This window comes from Antrostomus carolinensis, unplaced genomic scaffold, assembly GCF_000700745.2.
Source record: "Antrostomus carolinensis isolate BGI_N321 unplaced genomic scaffold, ASM70074v2 scaffold3107, whole genome shotgun sequence".
NCBI lineage: Eukaryota > Metazoa > Chordata > Aves > Caprimulgiformes > Caprimulgidae > Antrostomus > Antrostomus carolinensis.
The window spans coordinates 71,172-88,835 of record NW_010327861.1 but is presented as its reverse complement, the minus strand read 5'-3'; the positions used below and the strand labels follow the sequence as shown (position 1 = coordinate 88,835).

Below are 17,664 nucleotides of genomic sequence, written 5' to 3'. Positions count from 1 at the left end.
AAGTATAGCATTATGCATAACGTGGTCTTTTTCAGACACTTGTTCACGAAGCAAATATAAAGCTATGTTAGTCAATATTGTTGTGAAACAAGCTTTAAAAGAATCTTAATTTTTTTCAGTTGTTAATCTGAAAATTTACTGGAAGCTATTTACACTCTTTATTTTAACTTATTCAGTGGAAAGAAAAAAGTATCTTTACTAGATTGTTCCCACAATTTGCAGAGAATTAAAGGTCCATTCTATATTGTGTTTCACACAGAATTTTATTGGGCAGTAATATAGTATTTGATAGAACTGTAGAGATGAGATAGACACACAGAATCGTGCCTCTGTTAAAGCTGCTAAACAGCTTAATGTGATGTGAACCAAATGTTAGCCATTGTTTAAAGCTTGAAAAGAGTTTTCTTAATTGTAAATTAAATTGTAATTGTGATTAATTTTTGCAGTTTTATTTTGGGATTAAATACTGGCCCTTTGGAAGTTGATGGCACAGCTAACTGCTATTGGTCAGGGGGAGTGGCATATGTACCTCATTCTATTTTTACCAAAAAAAGCACGTATACCACAGGTGCACACAAGATGGACCATAACTATTAGTTCTGGGGAAAAAAAGGAGAAAGAACCACTACGACAGACACTGGGTTGCATGTCTAAGTGTACTGTTTCTGGAATGGGTGCAGGTACCACAGTGAAAGCAACTGGAAATGGATGTGACTAAAGGGATGAACAAGAGTGAATAGAAGGAACTGATGTGACTTCACAGCAAAATTCTTTACATTGTATTTGCTTCTACTTAGGAATTGGAAAAATAATTGCTGTGTATATGTGCCTGTTCTGGTGGAGTATTGTGCCACTCTTAAATCACGTTCAGTACTCTAAAGTACTGAGACCGTGGATCATGATTGTGAATCTGGAAGCTGTTGTTCACTAAGTGCTTATGTCATCATCGCACTTCAGTGGTGGCTCTGGCCTTGGCATGCCCTGCTGCAGTGTGGTGAATTGTGGTGCAAATCTGTAGTCTGCTTAGTGCACCTTTGTAACTTGCCTTTGCTAGATACATCCTTGCTTACAAACACAGGAGAAACTATATCGTTGAAAGTCATAGAGTTAAAGTGCTTCATTCGGAAGAACAAAAATAATTTCAGCAAGTTGTTTTTTTTTTTTTTCTTCTCCTCGTGCTCCACAGCCTCTAGGACAGCACCACATGTTGCTCCACCACCGGGAATAGTAGAAATAGACAGCGAGAAATTTGCATGTCAGTGGTAAGTGTATAGTTCTATTCAAATACTTCAATGAAGAAGAAAAACAAAGAAAAATGCCTGTATTCATGTGTCACAAAATTTTCTAGCTTGCTTCAATTTACTGTTAAACTCATTTTTCTGAAAAATATAAAGCAAAACTATGCTGTCATTCCTTTGAAGAAGTATGAAAGAAAAAGCTCAACCAGAATATTCCCTCTTTGACAGTTGATGCTTGAAGTTAGTTGTTTTCTCTCTTAAAATACAATTTAATATGATTTTTAACTCTGATCTTGATATTATTTATTTTTTTTAAATTGTCACGTACCATTATCTGTTTAATGAGTGTTTTTTATCTGGTAATATCTTGCTATATTACTGTACCAATGTAAAAGTAATTATCAAATTAGGAAGCTAGGTCCTGGAAAACTCTCATGTGATCATTCTGAACCTCAAGCAAGTTAAGGAAGATCAAAGCCTTTTCCATCCTGGTTCTCTTGCTTTCAACTAATATTGTTGTTGTTGGATATTTAGAGAAAAACGATTCAGCCTGTGTTTCTCATGCAGTCTGAGGGTGATCTTTCTGAACTATTTGACTTATGTAAATCTACTCACATTCTAAATATTTGTATTAATTCCTGATGGGACCGTTCCACATCTGCTGCTGCACAGCTTATATGCTTATCATACTGATCAGACAAAGACCTTCAAGATAAAGTGGGTAGAATTTGTCAAACCTTAGTGCTTTAGGTCATGATTTCGTTTTACTTATACTTCCAGCAAAACTTGGATTGTATGGGAAAAGTGTTACAGATTCTTTTTGGTCGACTTATACTGTTCCCACGCTTCTGTTTGCACACTGCAAAGTATTATTAATGTGCACTGCTGAAAGACTGAGAAATTTCACATTTAGATATTTAAAGAGGTATACCTGGAGCTGGAATCACCACAGCTCGGTTTAGCAATCTGCAAGTTGGTCTCTAGCCAAAGCTAGTTTTCTAAGCTTTTTAATGAACAGAGTGGGAGATTCCCCAATAGTGAAATGAATTATTTTCATCTGCCTAGTTTCTGCTGAGATTATGAATTACTTTCTGGTGCCACCTTCTCTCTATTGTCTATAGAGAGCACTAGACATCTAGCTTTCAGTACTAAAGTTGTAGGCAAGGTGAATTTTTCACTCTGTATAAAATGTAAAATAGAAGTTTTGACTGTTAAAATAAGTATGGGTAGGTACCATGCTGCAACTGTGCAGTACCATCAAATGACAGAAAATAATGAAGCAGACCATGGAGCATTATATCAGAAAGATTTGGAATGTCTGCTTTGTTTCTTATTCTGTGTACTTCTACAGCTGTCAGTGTTGAACGCTATTACTTTGTACTTGATTTTCTTCTGCTTAGTCTTAGGTAGATATAGGTAGTGAAAAAATAAAAAATAAGATCTAGTCATGAAAATTCTCCTTAAATATTAGCTGTTCTGCCAAAAAAAAAACCAAAAAACCAAATAGAGAGCAGAAGAATAGCATCTTCCAAGCCTTTTCTTCAATGCTAACATGGAGTGGGAAAAAAAAAAAAAAAAAAAGCAAATGGAGAGCAGAAGAGTAGCATCTTCCAAGCCTTTTCATCAGTGCTAACATGGAGTGTCTTACATTCATGTGAATTTTTATTATGTTTTAGTCATTGTTTCCTTTTGAGAGAAATGGGAAAATGAGTAAATCTTAACAGTAGAATTTATAGAAGTTACTATCTCTTGGAAACAGTAGAAAGACAAGGTATTTAAACTGACCTTCCTGGATATATTATTAGCCAGCTTAGCCTGAGTAAGAGTCCTTGTAAGGTAAGTGCATGTGACAGCAAAGTGCTAATCACAGATCCCATGTCACCAGTGTAAGTCCTGAGTATCTTTAGTTCGCTGGTACCAGTTATGTCAGCCTAATATGACGTACTGAACTGGACAGTAACTTGTCTGATATGCCAAATTTAATTAATACCTAGACTTTCTGTTGTACAGCGTGATCTCAATTTTTGGAATAATGAAATTGTAACTCAACTGCAGGAGAAATGGCATCATACTTACTCTTTACTGGTTATGAGAGATCACAAATTAAAGAATGTAATAATTTGCTTTTTGTCTTTTGAAGCATCTAGTTATATTGGGAATGTAGGACTTTACAAAGGAGAATGCAGTGTCATTTTCCAAAATGTTAGCACCATATAGTAAATGCTGACAATTTAAAAAATATTTTTATTCTGTCTGAGCCTATATTCTGGTACTGGTATTTGAGCACCGTGTTAGGGTTGTTACTTACCTCCATTTGCTGCTGGGGATGAACCATTCCCATGTCTCTGGGTTGGAATAATGGATCTGAAAGAAATAAAATTAAACTGATAGAAAATGTTTCCTTCTCTCACAGCTTCCTGGTTGGGGTTGGATGGTCTGTGTGCTTGTGGAGCGTCTGTAGGAGATACAAATACTTTTGCTCCCTGGAAATTGAACGTTAGGCCAAACAGGTTGTTCAGGGATTTTATTGATGTTCGTGTGTGGGACTCCAGGAATGAATGTGTGTGTGTTTGTGTGTGTACTCTCTTAGCATCCCAGTCCTCTCTCTCCTGCCTTCCAATCTCTATCAAAATGACAGGGTTGAGATTGTAATTTTATCTCTGGTTTTACTTGTATTTTAAAATAAGACTGCATTACCAGGTCAGTTAACAAAATCTTGTTTTTGATACAGACATTGACTTTTGATAGAAACATTGACTTTCTGATGAAGAATTAGCTAGCACTCGGTCCATCTTTTGCTAAAGTAGAATTATTGAGAAAGAAGAATAGAGCTGTGGGGAGGAGATGTCACCAAACAATGCATTCTTTTTGGGTTTTGTTTCTGAATATACAATAAAAAAGGCATATGTGGAGAGTTTATTACATATGTAAATAAGATTTTGCATATAAAACTGACTGCATGTATCAGGGATCCTGTGTGTCAAATCATAAGCAGTGAGGAGAAGAAAGTATGGAACAGACATTTGACAAGATAATATATTAAAAAGTTATTTTCCATGTTGTTATCAGTTCTCAGAAGTCTCTGTGATACAGACAGAAGTGTTTTAACAAGCCTTTTAAAAGTACTCTCTATATATTTTGCTTCATAGTTTATTTTTTCATCCTCAGGTTGAATGCACATTTTGAGTTGAATCTTGATTGCTCAGTCTCTCGAGCAGAAATGTACTCTGAATACCTCTCTACCTGTAGTAAATTAGCTCGAGGTGGAATCCTAACATCAACTGGATTTTATAAATGTCTGCGGTAAGAGAAAAATTCATGCAGCGATAAAGAAGCAATTGTTTGTGCTCAATACTAGCCTGTAGCTTTAGATTACTTTGAGAAAAGATCTACCAAGTTGAAAGACATCCGGTACGGCATTTTAATTGAAACAAATGTATAGAGTTTGTTTAATTTTATTTCATTCTATTTCAGGATCTTTGATAGGGTTCCTTCTCTGCCTGTAGTCCTTTTAATTCTTTCTGAAGTAGTTTTTGGAGGTACTGTAGTTTTCACTTAGCTTGTGTGAGATCTTGGTCAGCCATCTGGTGGACCTGTTAGTCCTCAATGGTGAATGCTCAGATGCTTTTGAAGAATCCTGCTGTATTTCAAAGATGCAGACATTAGCACAGTTACTCTGCACACAAGAGCAATTAGTTAAACTAATCATTGTAAAAGGATTGAGTTACTGTGTTTAATAACATCGATTTATGTTATGTTTGGCAGAACTGTCTTTCCAAATCATACAGTGAAGAGAGTAGAAGATCCAAGTAACAATGGTCAAGCACATATACATGTGGTAGGAGTGAAAAGGAGAGCTATACCACTTCCCATTCAGATGTACTATCAGCAGCAACCAACTTCGTCTACCCCAGTTGTCCGGGTTGATTCAATTCCTGACGTATCTTCGTCTCCTTCGCCAGCAGGTTTTTAATTTAATTAAATATCAAGTATTTTTGCAGTGATTCTGAAATGACAGTGAAAAACAAAAGGTTTCTAAAATAGTTGAGAGTATTGAAAGTCGGGACCACATGTTTTGATTGATTTTATTCAGTAGTGTTAGGAGTAGTATTGCAGTATGTGCTTGCATGCCATTCTAGTATTTGATGTGTAACACACAAACTTGTCAGTCAGCGGGCAAACTGTTGCTGCTGCATCATTAATTCAGATGCAGTATAGCTCAGAAGAGAAACTGCTTCATATAGAATTACAAATTCAAGCCTTGGATTTTAAAAAATTTGTTATGCTAATGTCTTTTGAAATAATTTTTGCTTCCAAACTTTTACAGTGTTTATTTCAACAGGAATCCCGCATGGGCTACCAAGCGTAGGAAATCACTATCAGAGGACCCCTATTAATCAAGCTTCAACTTTGACAGCAACACAGATGTCTTTTCCAATTCAAGGTGTTCATACTGTGGCACAGACTGTTTCTAGAATTCCACAAAATCCTTCTATTCATACACAGCAGCAACAGAATGCTCCAATGACTGTTATACAGAATAAAGGTCCAATACCCTGTGAAGTAGTGAAGGCCACAGTAATACAGAGCTCTGTTCCCCAGTCTGCAGTTCCTGTCACTATTGCTGTAGGAGGAGCACCACAAGCTTCTAATCAAAACCACAGCACTACAGGACAACAGCCGTCTGTTACTGTTGTTAGTTCTCAGACGTTGCTTCACCACCAACCTGTAATTCAACAACAGTCTCCACTGCATGCAGTGGTACCTGGACAGATACCTTCAGGCACTCCTGTTACGGTAATTCAGCAAGCTGTACCTCAGGGTCATATATTTGGGAGAGTACAAAACATACCAGCATGCAGTTCAGCAGTTTCACAGGGTCAACAGCTAATCAGCACATCATCACAACCTGGGCAGACATCGTCTCAGCAGTCCTCTGCTGGCAACCAGCAACAAGATACAGTCATCATAGCACCACAGCAGTACGTCACAACCTCTGCATCTAACATTGTTTCTGCCACCACAGTTCAAAATTTCCAAGTAGCAGCTGGGCAGGTGGTTACAATTGCAGGTGTCCAAAACCCACCAACATCTAGGGTAGGGTTTCAGAATATTGCACCAAAGCCTCTGCCATCTCAGCAAGTTCCACCCACTGTGGTACAGCAGCCAATGCAGCCACAGCAGCAGCCTCCACCACCATCCCAGCAAAGCGTCGTGATTGTAAGCCAGCCAGCTCAGCAAGGTCAAACGTATGCACCAGCCATTCATCAAATAGTGCTTGCTAATCCAGCTTCTCTTCCCACTGGTCAAGCTGTCCAGTTGACTGGGCAGCCAAGCATTACTCCATCTTCTTCACCATCCCCAGGTCCGGTTACAAATAATCAAGTCCCCACAGTTATGTCATCTTCATCTACCACTTCTCAGTCACAAGGACCCCCTCCTACTGTCAGCCAGATGCTTTCTGTAAAGAGGCAGCAGCAGCAGCAGCAGCAACAGCAACATTCACCAGCATCATCGCAGCAGCAGGTACAGGTACAACAACCAATACAAATGCAAGTTCAGTCACAACAAGCTAATACAGGAGTTGGCCAGCCTAATTCTGGTGAGTCTAGTCTGATAAAACAACTGCTTCTTCCAAAAAGAGGCCCCTCAACTCCAGGGGGGAAGCTTATACTCCCAGCTCCGCAGATTCCTCCACCTAACAATGCAAGGGCTCCTAGCCCTCAGGTGGTTTATCAGATGGCCAATAACCAGGCACCAGGTTTTGGAGTTCAAGGACAGTCTCCAACTCAGCAGCTGCTAGTTGGACAGCAAAATGTTCAGCTGGTCCCAGGTGCAATCCAGCCCCAAGGGGCAGTACAAACAGTACCCATTTCTAATTTACAGATATTGCCAGGCCAGTTGATCTCAAACAGCCCAGCAACTATTTTCCAAGGGACTACTGGCAACCAGGTTACGATAACAGTTGTGCCAAATACGAGTTTTGCTACTGCAACTGTGAGTCATGGAAATGCAACTCAAATCATTGCGCCAGCATGCAGTCAGTGGAGCACAGACAGGAGTTGGGCTACAGGTGCAAACACTTCCAGCTACTCAAGCACCTTCAGCTGGACAATCACCGTGTACTGCTGCTCCCCCATTCAAAGGTGATAAAATAATTTGCCAAAAGGAGGAAGAAGCAAAGGAAGCAACAGGTTTACACATTCATGAACGTAAAATTGAAGTTATGGAGAATCCTTCCTGCCGAAGAGGAGCTGCAAACACCAGCAATGGGGATGCAAAAGAAAATGAAATGCAGGTGGGAAGTCTTTTAAATGGGAGAAAGTATAGTGACTCCAGTCTACCTCCTTCTAACTCAGGGAAAACTCAGAATGAGGCCAATCAGTGCTCACAAGTCAGTAATGGGCCATCATTAGAAATGGGTGAGAACGGAGCTCCTGGAAAGCAGAACTTTGAACAAATGGACACACAGGAAATTAAAAGTGATTTGAAGAAGCCCCTAGTTAATGGAATCTGTGATTTTGATAAAGGAGATGGTTCTCATTTGAACAAAAACATTCCAAATCACAAAACTTCCAATCATTTAGGAAATGGTGAGATATCTTCAGTGGAACAACAAGGGAATTTGGATGCCACGCAGCAAGATACTGCCAAAGGTGATCAAGGGGAAAGAATTTCTAATGGGCCTGTATTAACTTTGAGTAGTTCACCTGTTGTAAGCGGTACACAGGAGGCTGCAAAACTGTTAACTCAGCAACTTAGTGGTACCAACACTGATTTACCTAATGGACCTCTAGCTTCAAGTTTGAATTCAGATGTGCCTCAGCAACGCCCAAGTGTAGTTGTCTCACCACAATCTACAGCCTCTGTTATACAGGGGCATCAAATCATAGCAGTTCCACACTCAGGACCTAGAGTGTCCCAGTCTACCCTGTCATCCGAAGTTCGGTCTACTAATGGCACAGCAGAATGCAAAACTGTAAAGAGACCAGCAGAGGATAATGACAGGGAAACTGTTCCAGGAATTCCAAATAAAGTAGGAGTTAGAATTGTTACAATCAGTGACCCCAACAATGCTGGTTGCAGTGCAACAATGGTTGCTGTGCCAGCTGGAGCGGATCCAAGCACTGTAGCAAAAGTAGCAATAGAAAGTGCTGTTCAACAAAAGCAGCAGCATCCAACCACGTATATACAAAGCATGGTCACACAGGTATGTTGCAGTGTTCTTTTTATGTTTATTCCAACTGTGATTCTGACTAGTGCTGTGAAATAATGTGGGTGAAAATGTAAATTTAGGCAATATGTCATGCCTAGTATTTAAAACATTCAGAAAATGATGGTTTCTGTTCTGTCATGGACTACAGTTCTAATAGTTTGCATATTTCTTCCATGTCAATAACAGTGGTGGAATTTAAAACAGTTTGTAGCTTGATAATACATAGTAAGGAAAAAACTTACTGCTCACTGATTTCCTCCTTAAAGGATTAACTGTTCTGAAAACAACAATTTGTTGTGTAGTCCTGTAAAAATGTAGGAAATGTTCTTTATTTCACTCTTAGTCCTTCATGGAGAGGTGAATGTCCTTTTTGCAAGTTAATTGCGGCAGCTGCTTCAGGCTTGCTGAAATGAGTTCTTGCATTTAAAAGTGGCCTTGAAAGGTGTTCACTACAGTCAGGAGAAAGTATTGTTCTGTAAATTTGTTTATTTATGTTTGTTTATTGCAAAATATTTATCATGTTTACTATATCTATACAATATACATTGTTTAGGGTTTTTTTCTGTTTGACTAACTTTGGAGAGGGCTTTTTTGTCTTTTTTTTTCCCCCCCTTTTTCAACTTTCTTTTAACCGTTTAAAAGTGGTTACTCCCTAATATTTTAATAGAAATGATGTATGAACATTGATAAGTAGAGATAATAATGTTTAAGATCATTCCAGTCTCTAGAATTTATTTTAGTTTTGTACGTAGACAGAAAATCCCTCTCCAAAAAGGGTTCCTAACCTGGAGCAAAAAGAATAGAACAGTAGGTCTGTCAGTCACAGAGCTCTGACGGACTGTACAGAGGATAAATGAAATTGTGAGTGTATGTTAGTGTATTTTGATCCTGAGGTAAGACAAGTCTTTTATTTCTTATCTTCCTTTTTGATTGATTGGTTGAATTTTTTGTTTGTTTGCTTTTGACAGGGTGGCAGATATAGACCTTACTATACAGAGGACTTAAACAGAGACAGAACTTAAAATTCAACAAGTGAGGGCTAGCGCTACTTCTTTTTCTGTGTCGAGTTAGGTTTCTATTGAAAGCTCTTTTGACTTTCCCTCATCTAGTTGTCAGAAATCAGGACTTACAGTTAACAAGTTTTCTTTTTCTTTTTTTCTTTTAACTGCCACACCACACAGTTATGTTTTTAAAATGTCTTTAAACTCACATGTAAATTTTCACTTAGGTTTTATCAGAGAGAGATCCATATTTTTCTGATACATTACTAGTCTTTATTCTTACTAGAAATTAATTGAACAAAATTAAAGTGTCTTTTGGCAGCATAGGGAGAATGAACTAGATTTTCTTTAGTGTGGATGAAAAAAAGCAAGCTGAGTGAGTGTGTTTAGCTCTTACAAAGTTTGAATTTCTGTTATAGGTTTGCTAAGGATTTGGCTGAAATAGAAAATGATATGGCTATATCTCTGGAATGGAATAAATATTATCTGTGGTTATTTATTCCCTGGACATGTGGCTGACAAGAATTTTTCACTTGTGTCTCAAACAGCTATTCAGACTCTCATATTTTTGAGAAGAGGAGAGTAATATAGTTAACTATTCAATTTGTATTGGATTAGCTGCTCTACCATGATAATAGGGGAAAAAAAGAATGTTTTCTGTGCTGATGGTTTATTTTTTGCACTATCTCTAGTATCACTATCATTAATAGTTCCTACATTTTCCATTGCCTGTACAGACAGAAATGCTGCCAGCTGGGTATGCCATTCAGTACAGATTTGCAGATCAAAATAAATTGGTTTAATGTCTGCTTTTAGGGAAGCTGGCTAATTTTCCTGTCTGTAGGATGCCCTTGCTTTCTTCAAAATTACGGGAATGTGGGAGAAAAGGAGTTTGTTACTTTTGATCTTGGTGAACAATCTAATTTGTTGTCTGATTGCCTTAACCATTACATATGGCTATTTATGAATCATGTCTATCATGATAATGCTACATAGTGACTTATAATAGAACCCACTTTATAGTACTCTGTTCAGATATAGTGAACAGCATAGTTGGCTTATGACTTTTAAGGATCTTTACCACTCCTTTAAAATTAATGTGTTGGACTATAAACAGTACCAAAATCATTCTGGCCAGCTCCTCACCCCTTGCCTCCAAAGCTGCTGAGCAGCTGCAATAGCCATTGTTCTTCTGGAAAAGCAGATGTTAAGAATTTCCAGTATTGAGTCTGCTTTTAGGAGTATCTTTAAGGCGTCCAGAAATGTTAAGATGTAGCTACATTCTCATGAACTCAGTTTGAGTTTTGACAATGACTTTTTTTGAGTTTAGGCTCTGTAGAATCTCCTATTTTCTCCCTCCCATTTTGAGTCCTCCTTGTATGATGGGCAGCTTTCTTGTCCCTGACTTTTTGAAAGGCAGCAACTAACGAACATTTTTCATTTGAGCATCTGCATTGTTTTATCCTCTCTGCAGTATCTCATCTATACTGCATGTCTTGCAGAAGAAATAGGAGAACATGGTTCTTTATTCAGAAATGTACAGGGAATAAAGGGATATCAGCTATTGCAAAATTACATATCTGCTGTTAGCGTGTGATTTCCTGCTTATACTGTTACAATTTTGTTTTAAACTAGAGTTTGTATTTCAGAGAAATGAGAAAGGGATAGAAGAAGAAAATTTGTAATAAAATTACAAGCCAACAGGACGATAGGAAAAGGAGATGTAGAGGACAGGAGAGGGAGGAGAGTATTGCTTATGCAACTATAGCAGGATTAGTTGTCATCAGCTGCAGAGAGGAGAAAGGGAAGATGCTTGAACTGAAGATAAGGAAAGACAAAGAAAGGGGAGAAGGGAACAGCAAACTGAAAACTAAGGAAAGCAAGAAAAAGAGTGAAATAATTCTTAAGGCAATGTAAAAATTAAGAGAAGATTTGTGTCATGATATGAATAGTATTTTGAAATGGGCTGGTATTATTTGCTTGGGGAAAAAATGTTTATTTGAATGGCCTACTAAAATAACAAAAATCATATATTTGCTGCTTATGGAACAGCCTATGAAATCCAGTTAGACAATTATAGGTATTTTCTGGGTATAATCTGTGATTGTTCCATGTTAATTGTACACCTCAGCAGAACTCATAGAAAAATACGTATATACTGAGTTTAAAGATTTTTATTTTTGTATTTTTATACAAAAGTTGGGCTATGAGTATAAGGGTTATGTCAGAAGAGGAACATATGATGCACACAGTGTTGCAGTTTTTTTCCTATATCTCCATCTGTGTTTTGTAAGCCCATGAAACATAGCCTGAGAGGAGTTAGAACTGGCACTTTACTTTCTTGGCTTCCTTTTCCTTTGTATCTGTGTTCCCTGCTCCTGGATTATTGCTTTCCTGAGGCATTGTGCTGGATTGGTGGATGAAAAAGAAAAATAAATGAACAATTACCTACCTGTACATTTTATTTTCTTTTCCACTTTTTTTTTTTTTACTCCTCTTCAAACACCTCCAAAACATCTGTTGAACATAACCCTGTTGGTTTGTCCCAGTTGGTGTGTGTTTTGAAGGAATGCTCTGATATCACACCAAGTTCAAGAAATGAGCGAATCTGATTTAAATTGACTTACCTGGCTTTTAAAGTAATCACCTTCCTGCTCATCACTGTCATCCCCTCATAAAGAATGCACTCCAATTTCTCTGAAGGCTGCCAACTTGAAACATGTTTGTGTGGAAATTTAGGTAGCAAAAACGTTGTGAGCATTGCCTTTACTTGCTCCTGCTCTCTGTTGACTGTAAAGCTGAGAATTACCACGCACCAGAAAGCAGGTGTGTAGCCCCAGGAGGTATAATTCATTCCTGGCCACAGAGCAAATGAGTTTCTCAGCTGGAAGTACTGAAATACAGGATCTCTGTGCTTTTATTGCTCTTCACTTGTGAAGCACGCTGTCGCAAGGAGACTTAAACCTCAGTAATCTAACAACAAGAAAAGAACATTTATTTAAGTGCCTGCCTATCCACCTGACACCTTCCTCACACTCAAATCCTGCTACACTCATTTTCAGCTTATAAGTGGCCTTTTAATTTTTACTGATAATTAACTGTTTAACATTGAGTTAAATATATTTACTGTGGGTGTGCACATATTAATGATGGGAGAAAAAAATGCAACCTAATGCTTTTAAACTGCATATGGCTCTATATTTCAATAAGACCCCCATCATGCTGGGATGCAGCATATTCTCCTGCTGATGGCACAATAGGCCTTTTAAATAAAATGGGTAGATGTCATGCTAAAATAGTTACCTAGTAATACATAAAGGGAATGGCAGCATTAGTGAAATGAAGATGGAGGCCATTTTTTGCCCCAAGCCAAAGGGTTTGTTAATTCCTACTACACAGGGAGCTCATGTGTCCAAATGGGGGACCTCTTGTGCATAAAAATAAATTAGTATATTTTGTAAATAATCCATTCTATTTAGCAGAACTCTCTTAGCTTTATTCTTAGTTTTCATGACTATGCTGGACTTCCTTCCTGCCACCCCCACTGCCCCCAAAATACCTCGGTCTAAAGTCACCCAGTCTAGAGATAACATCACCTTCTACTTATTAAAAGTAGTCTGTACAGGTATTAAGGTTTGTATTTGTGTAGTTTGAGTTCAGTGCAAACCATACTGTCAGGGCAAGATCAGAAATATATCTGAGAGAGCAGAATCTTGTGTTTTATCTATAACAGCAATGTGTAGGGTAGTAAAATATAGTAGAGTCTATACCTAAGACTGATTGTTAAAATTTTGCTTGAATTTAAGCACTCTCTCATATTGCAACACTTTACTATTTTTTTTAACATATATTTTTTACTTTATATGCTTGAATTTGTAATTCTTGGAAGACTGCTGTCAAATAATTTTCCTTCCAAATTAATTGAGCGAGTGACCAAGCAGCTGCCTCCAAAGTAAGCATGAGGGATATAGTTCAAGGACCATGCTCTGAGAGTAGTGTAGCCAGCATTGTTAGCCTTGGCTACCCATTACATTTATCTCTGTTGCAACATATTCTGGTTTTCATAGGCCCAGGGAGCAAGATGGCAAACTATTCTTTAAAGCATCCTCCTCTACATTTTAATAGTCTGTGCAGGCTCTTGATGAGGCTAATAGCTTGTTGCTATCTTTTATGTTGTCATTTCAAAAGTGTCATTTTTATCTTGATAAAAAATGACTGTAGTTAAAGGTAACTGGTAAAGTAAAGGTTAAAGTTAAGGTAACTGGAAAAAAATAAGCTCAATAGTTGTCTCCCCTTTTTTTACTTTATGCCTCAAAGAATTCCTTATGCATGTAGTCACAGCTCTCCGGTACAAGAATTGCAGTAGTTGGATAATGAAAAACGCTGCTTTCTGGGATGGAATTGTGCCTGAGTCAAAACCTGCTATGGTGGGAAGTCCATTGCTGGTATCCTTACTTACCAGGCAGCTGCAGTTCAGCTGGGCTTAATAGCTATGGTTCAGCATTTGCTGTGTCTCTGTAACACCATGCTCTGATACCAAGTATGCTTCTGGTAGAAGAAACATGGTGCTGGAAGAGCCTGTTCTGGTTCCAGTCATGTCCAGCAGAGCTGAGCATGGCGCAGTCTCCAGATGAGAACAGAATTGGCCTGGAAGGCTGGAACAAGGGCATTCATACAGCACTGAACGTGAGCTAATGCAGGCCACAGCTGGTGCTGTTTGAGGTGTCTTTAATTTGCAGTTTGGGAACACTGACTGCAGTTGTTTTTTCTGCTTCCCTTAGTATATGGTTAGTCAAGTTTTATCTCTGTGAGATAAACTATTGATGGCTGTCAACCCTCATAACTCAATCAGCTTTGCACAGAGGATATTGAAGTTACAGAAATACTAACTTTTATCATCAAAACTTGAGATTTTGCATCTATGCCTGTGCACTGCAAGCTGAGAGACACGCCTTGAGTCAATATCTTTCTGCAAAACCCTAGTAATCAACAACAGGGAAAAGAGAAAAGCTTCTTTAAAATATGTAAAAGAATTCAGAACACACTATTATAGGGGTTGCCATCAGAAACTGGATTAAAGAAAGGAGGTTGTCAGAGAATGGTATTTCTTTGCCTATTTTTAAAAAGTTGCTTCAGATTGCCCTGCATCTGGCTACCTTTCATACTGAAGTAATTTCTTTGTGCAGTATAGTAGTTTTGGTTCCTTTAGCACAGTTGTGCTGCCTGGAGAAGAGAGAGGTCTAGGGAGACCTTTTTGCAGCCTTTCAATACTTAAAGGGGGCTTGCTTATAAGAAAGATGGGGAGAACTTTTTTAGTAGGGCATGTTGTGATAGGACAAGGGGTAATGGTTTTAAACTAAAATAGAGTAGTTTTAGACTAGATGTAAGGAAGAAATTTTTCACAATGAGATTGGTGAAACACTGGAACAGGTTGCCTAGAGAGGTGGTAAAAGCCCCCCATCCCTGTAAACATTCAAGGTCAGGTTGGACAACACTCTGAGCAACATGATCTAGTGGAAGCTGTCCCTGCTCACTGCAGGGAGGTTGGACTAGATGACCTTTAAAGGTCACTTCCAACCCAAACCATTCTGTGATTCTATGAATTTGTTATGTGTTCAAGCACCCAGAAACATGTCAAGCGTGGTTACTGGCAGGTCAGTTTATATTGAATTAATTGTCATTTAGGACAGACTTTACAGAGTAGCTTAGATCCTTTGAGACAAAAAATCACTAAATATAAATACATTCTTTATATATATGCATGTATAAGACAAATATATATTTAGCTACTCTGCTTCTGTTAGTGTTTAGTTTCTCAAAAACTTTTGTTTATATCCTGTATAAGGACTCATAAGTCTTTACAAGGGCACTCAGTGATTTTATGAAAGGGGTTATATGATTTGGTTATCTATGTCAGAAACAGAGATAGGTGGTGCTGCTTTTCAGTCCCGAGACCCAGTGGAATCTGATTTGCAGAAGTACTGAGTCATGGCAATTATATCATGGAGAGGTCTAATCTGAGTATAAAAAGATGCCGTGAAATCCATTCTTCAAGTGTACTAGAATACAGGGTGTTTCGTTTCTTGAGAAACATGGAATCATTAAACGATTTTGCTAGAGGAGGAAATTTTGGGTTTTTTTTTATGCCATGGGGAAATTTTTTTCAATGTTACTTTTCCCAGAAGACTTTATTAGGAAAAATGAAATGTCTATCATAGTTCTGTATGTTAAAGAAATAAGTGAGTTTATGTAATCATTGCATATCAGTCCTGTAAACTAGGTGGCACATAGCAAGTATTTCTAGGTACGTTTCTGGAAAAAAAAGAGTTTTGTTTCTGAAAAACAAAGACTATACCAAATTTTAGTGATGTCCTGTGATTTACTAAATCAATACATGAAAATGGAGGAGGGGAAAAAAAGAAAACAAAAATTAGCAGTATTTCTGAGGAGAGCTTTGAGATGTTCCAACATAGAGCTTTTGTTTCTAAAATAAAACCTAGGGAAAAAAAGTAACTTTGCTTTATCTGTCAATTTTAGATATAATCAGCATAGTTGATAGGCAAGCAATAAATGTGACATAAAATACATCAAAATTGTAACTGCCTAATGCTACAAACTTAAGCAAAACTACTCTACTTGCAGTACAGCAATAATAATAGAATTCTAAACAACAATTATTTCACACATTTATTTTCAGTTTATCAACTTTTTTTTTTTCCTCACTGAAAAAAAAAAGGTGGAAAGAAATTGGAGGGGAAACTGAATTTTAACTTTTTATCCTGAAAATTGTTTCCCTTTTTGTGCTCTTTCATTTTCAGCATGTAACATTTTGTGTTGTGTATCTCAGATCTCCTTGTTTAAAATAAACAATTTTTTAATGAGACGTTATTAAAACCTTTGAATACTTGGAGAGTTTGCCAGAAAAACCCTTGAGAAAATTCATAATTCTGGATTAATCGCAGGGTTTGCTTAGAATGGAGTACATAATACATGAACCACACACTGAATGAAGAGAATTAAATGAAATAGTGAATTCAGTCAGTAAGCTTACTCTCTCTCCAGCACGTTAAATAAGACAGAAGTTCTATAGAGATGAAGTTGCATAAAGACTATCATAGTGTGTCGATATCAGGATGCCAAGTGAAGATTGCAAAAACCAGCTGTACTGCTGACACTTGCTGATTTTACTTTCAGCTTCACTTTAAAAATGCCTTATTAAATGGTTGTTGATCTTAAAAGGCTCCACTTCTGCTTACCTTTTGTTAAAAGATACATTGTGAAGATTCATTATCCAATCTGTAAAATAGCTGAGAGGTCTTTAGATGAAAATCATTGCTGAGTTCAAAATAATTTGTGGTTGTGACTAATGGGCTCAAGTCCTTTTTTACAACTTTTCACACACGCAGATCACAGGCGTCATAGAAGAGTTGTGCTGTGTTCAGGAGTTTTGCTGAGTTTTGCCTGATTTTTATCAGGATTTATGGTTGCCTGTGGGAAGTGTTTTGGTTTTGATGAGACACTTTTGCTGTCCTTTTGGTCATGTTATTAGCATTGTACGATCTGTGATAGTTATTAACTTTTTACCTTGTGTGACTGTTGTCCACAGTGCCAATAGAGAGCAGCAGGAAGAAAACTTCAGCTCAATATGCAAATGAAATGTTAGAAGGTGTACTTAACTGTTTGTTTCTTTGCAGTTAAAGTCTAAAGCTAGTCAGTAACCAAGCAGTACAGATGTAAATAGAGTATTGTGTGCACTATTTGGAGGTGCTTCTTTTATAATATTCTTAAACACAGACTTGAAAGTAGTTTTGTTTGATTTCTTAAAAAAAAAAAAAAAAAAAAAAGTTTTGCATTCCTTTTCTAACAGTAGGGAAGAAAAGAATGTTGGGTCTTCATTCATAGATAATATTCAGAAGCTTATTTTTTTTATTGTCATCATCTTTATAAGCATCTTGCTGACCAGAGCCTTCCAGGAAAAAAGAAAGAAGAGAAGCAGTGTTCTGACATAAACACTGCTCTGAAGTGGGGAAATCCAGTGTCCAGTATCTATTGTTCAGAAAAATAAATAAAATTGACATATTTTGGCTTTGCTTTAATCCTTTTTAGGTCACTTTTAAGGTAATTTTTACTCACGGTTAAAATAAGTGTCTTGTAATATTGCAGGGGAGCAAGGAGAACATATTTCTCCTTTCTGAAATGTTTATATTTA

The 17,664-nt window shown here is 37.5% G+C and overlaps 1 protein-coding gene across 1 annotated transcript in view; it reads left to right on the top strand.

The window, feature by feature from the left end:
- The window catches only part of ARID2 (AT-rich interaction domain 2), a 66,502-nt gene that overhangs the window by 34,162 nt on the left and 14,676 nt on the right, over nt 1-17,664 (top strand). The window contains 5 exon segments of the mRNA XM_010172014.2: nt 1,187-1,262; nt 4,407-4,541; nt 5,004-5,203; nt 5,581-7,273; nt 7,275-8,448. Coding sequence (XP_010170316.2) covers nt 1,187-1,262; nt 4,407-4,541; nt 5,004-5,203; nt 5,581-7,273; nt 7,275-8,448 — 3,278 coding nt within the window.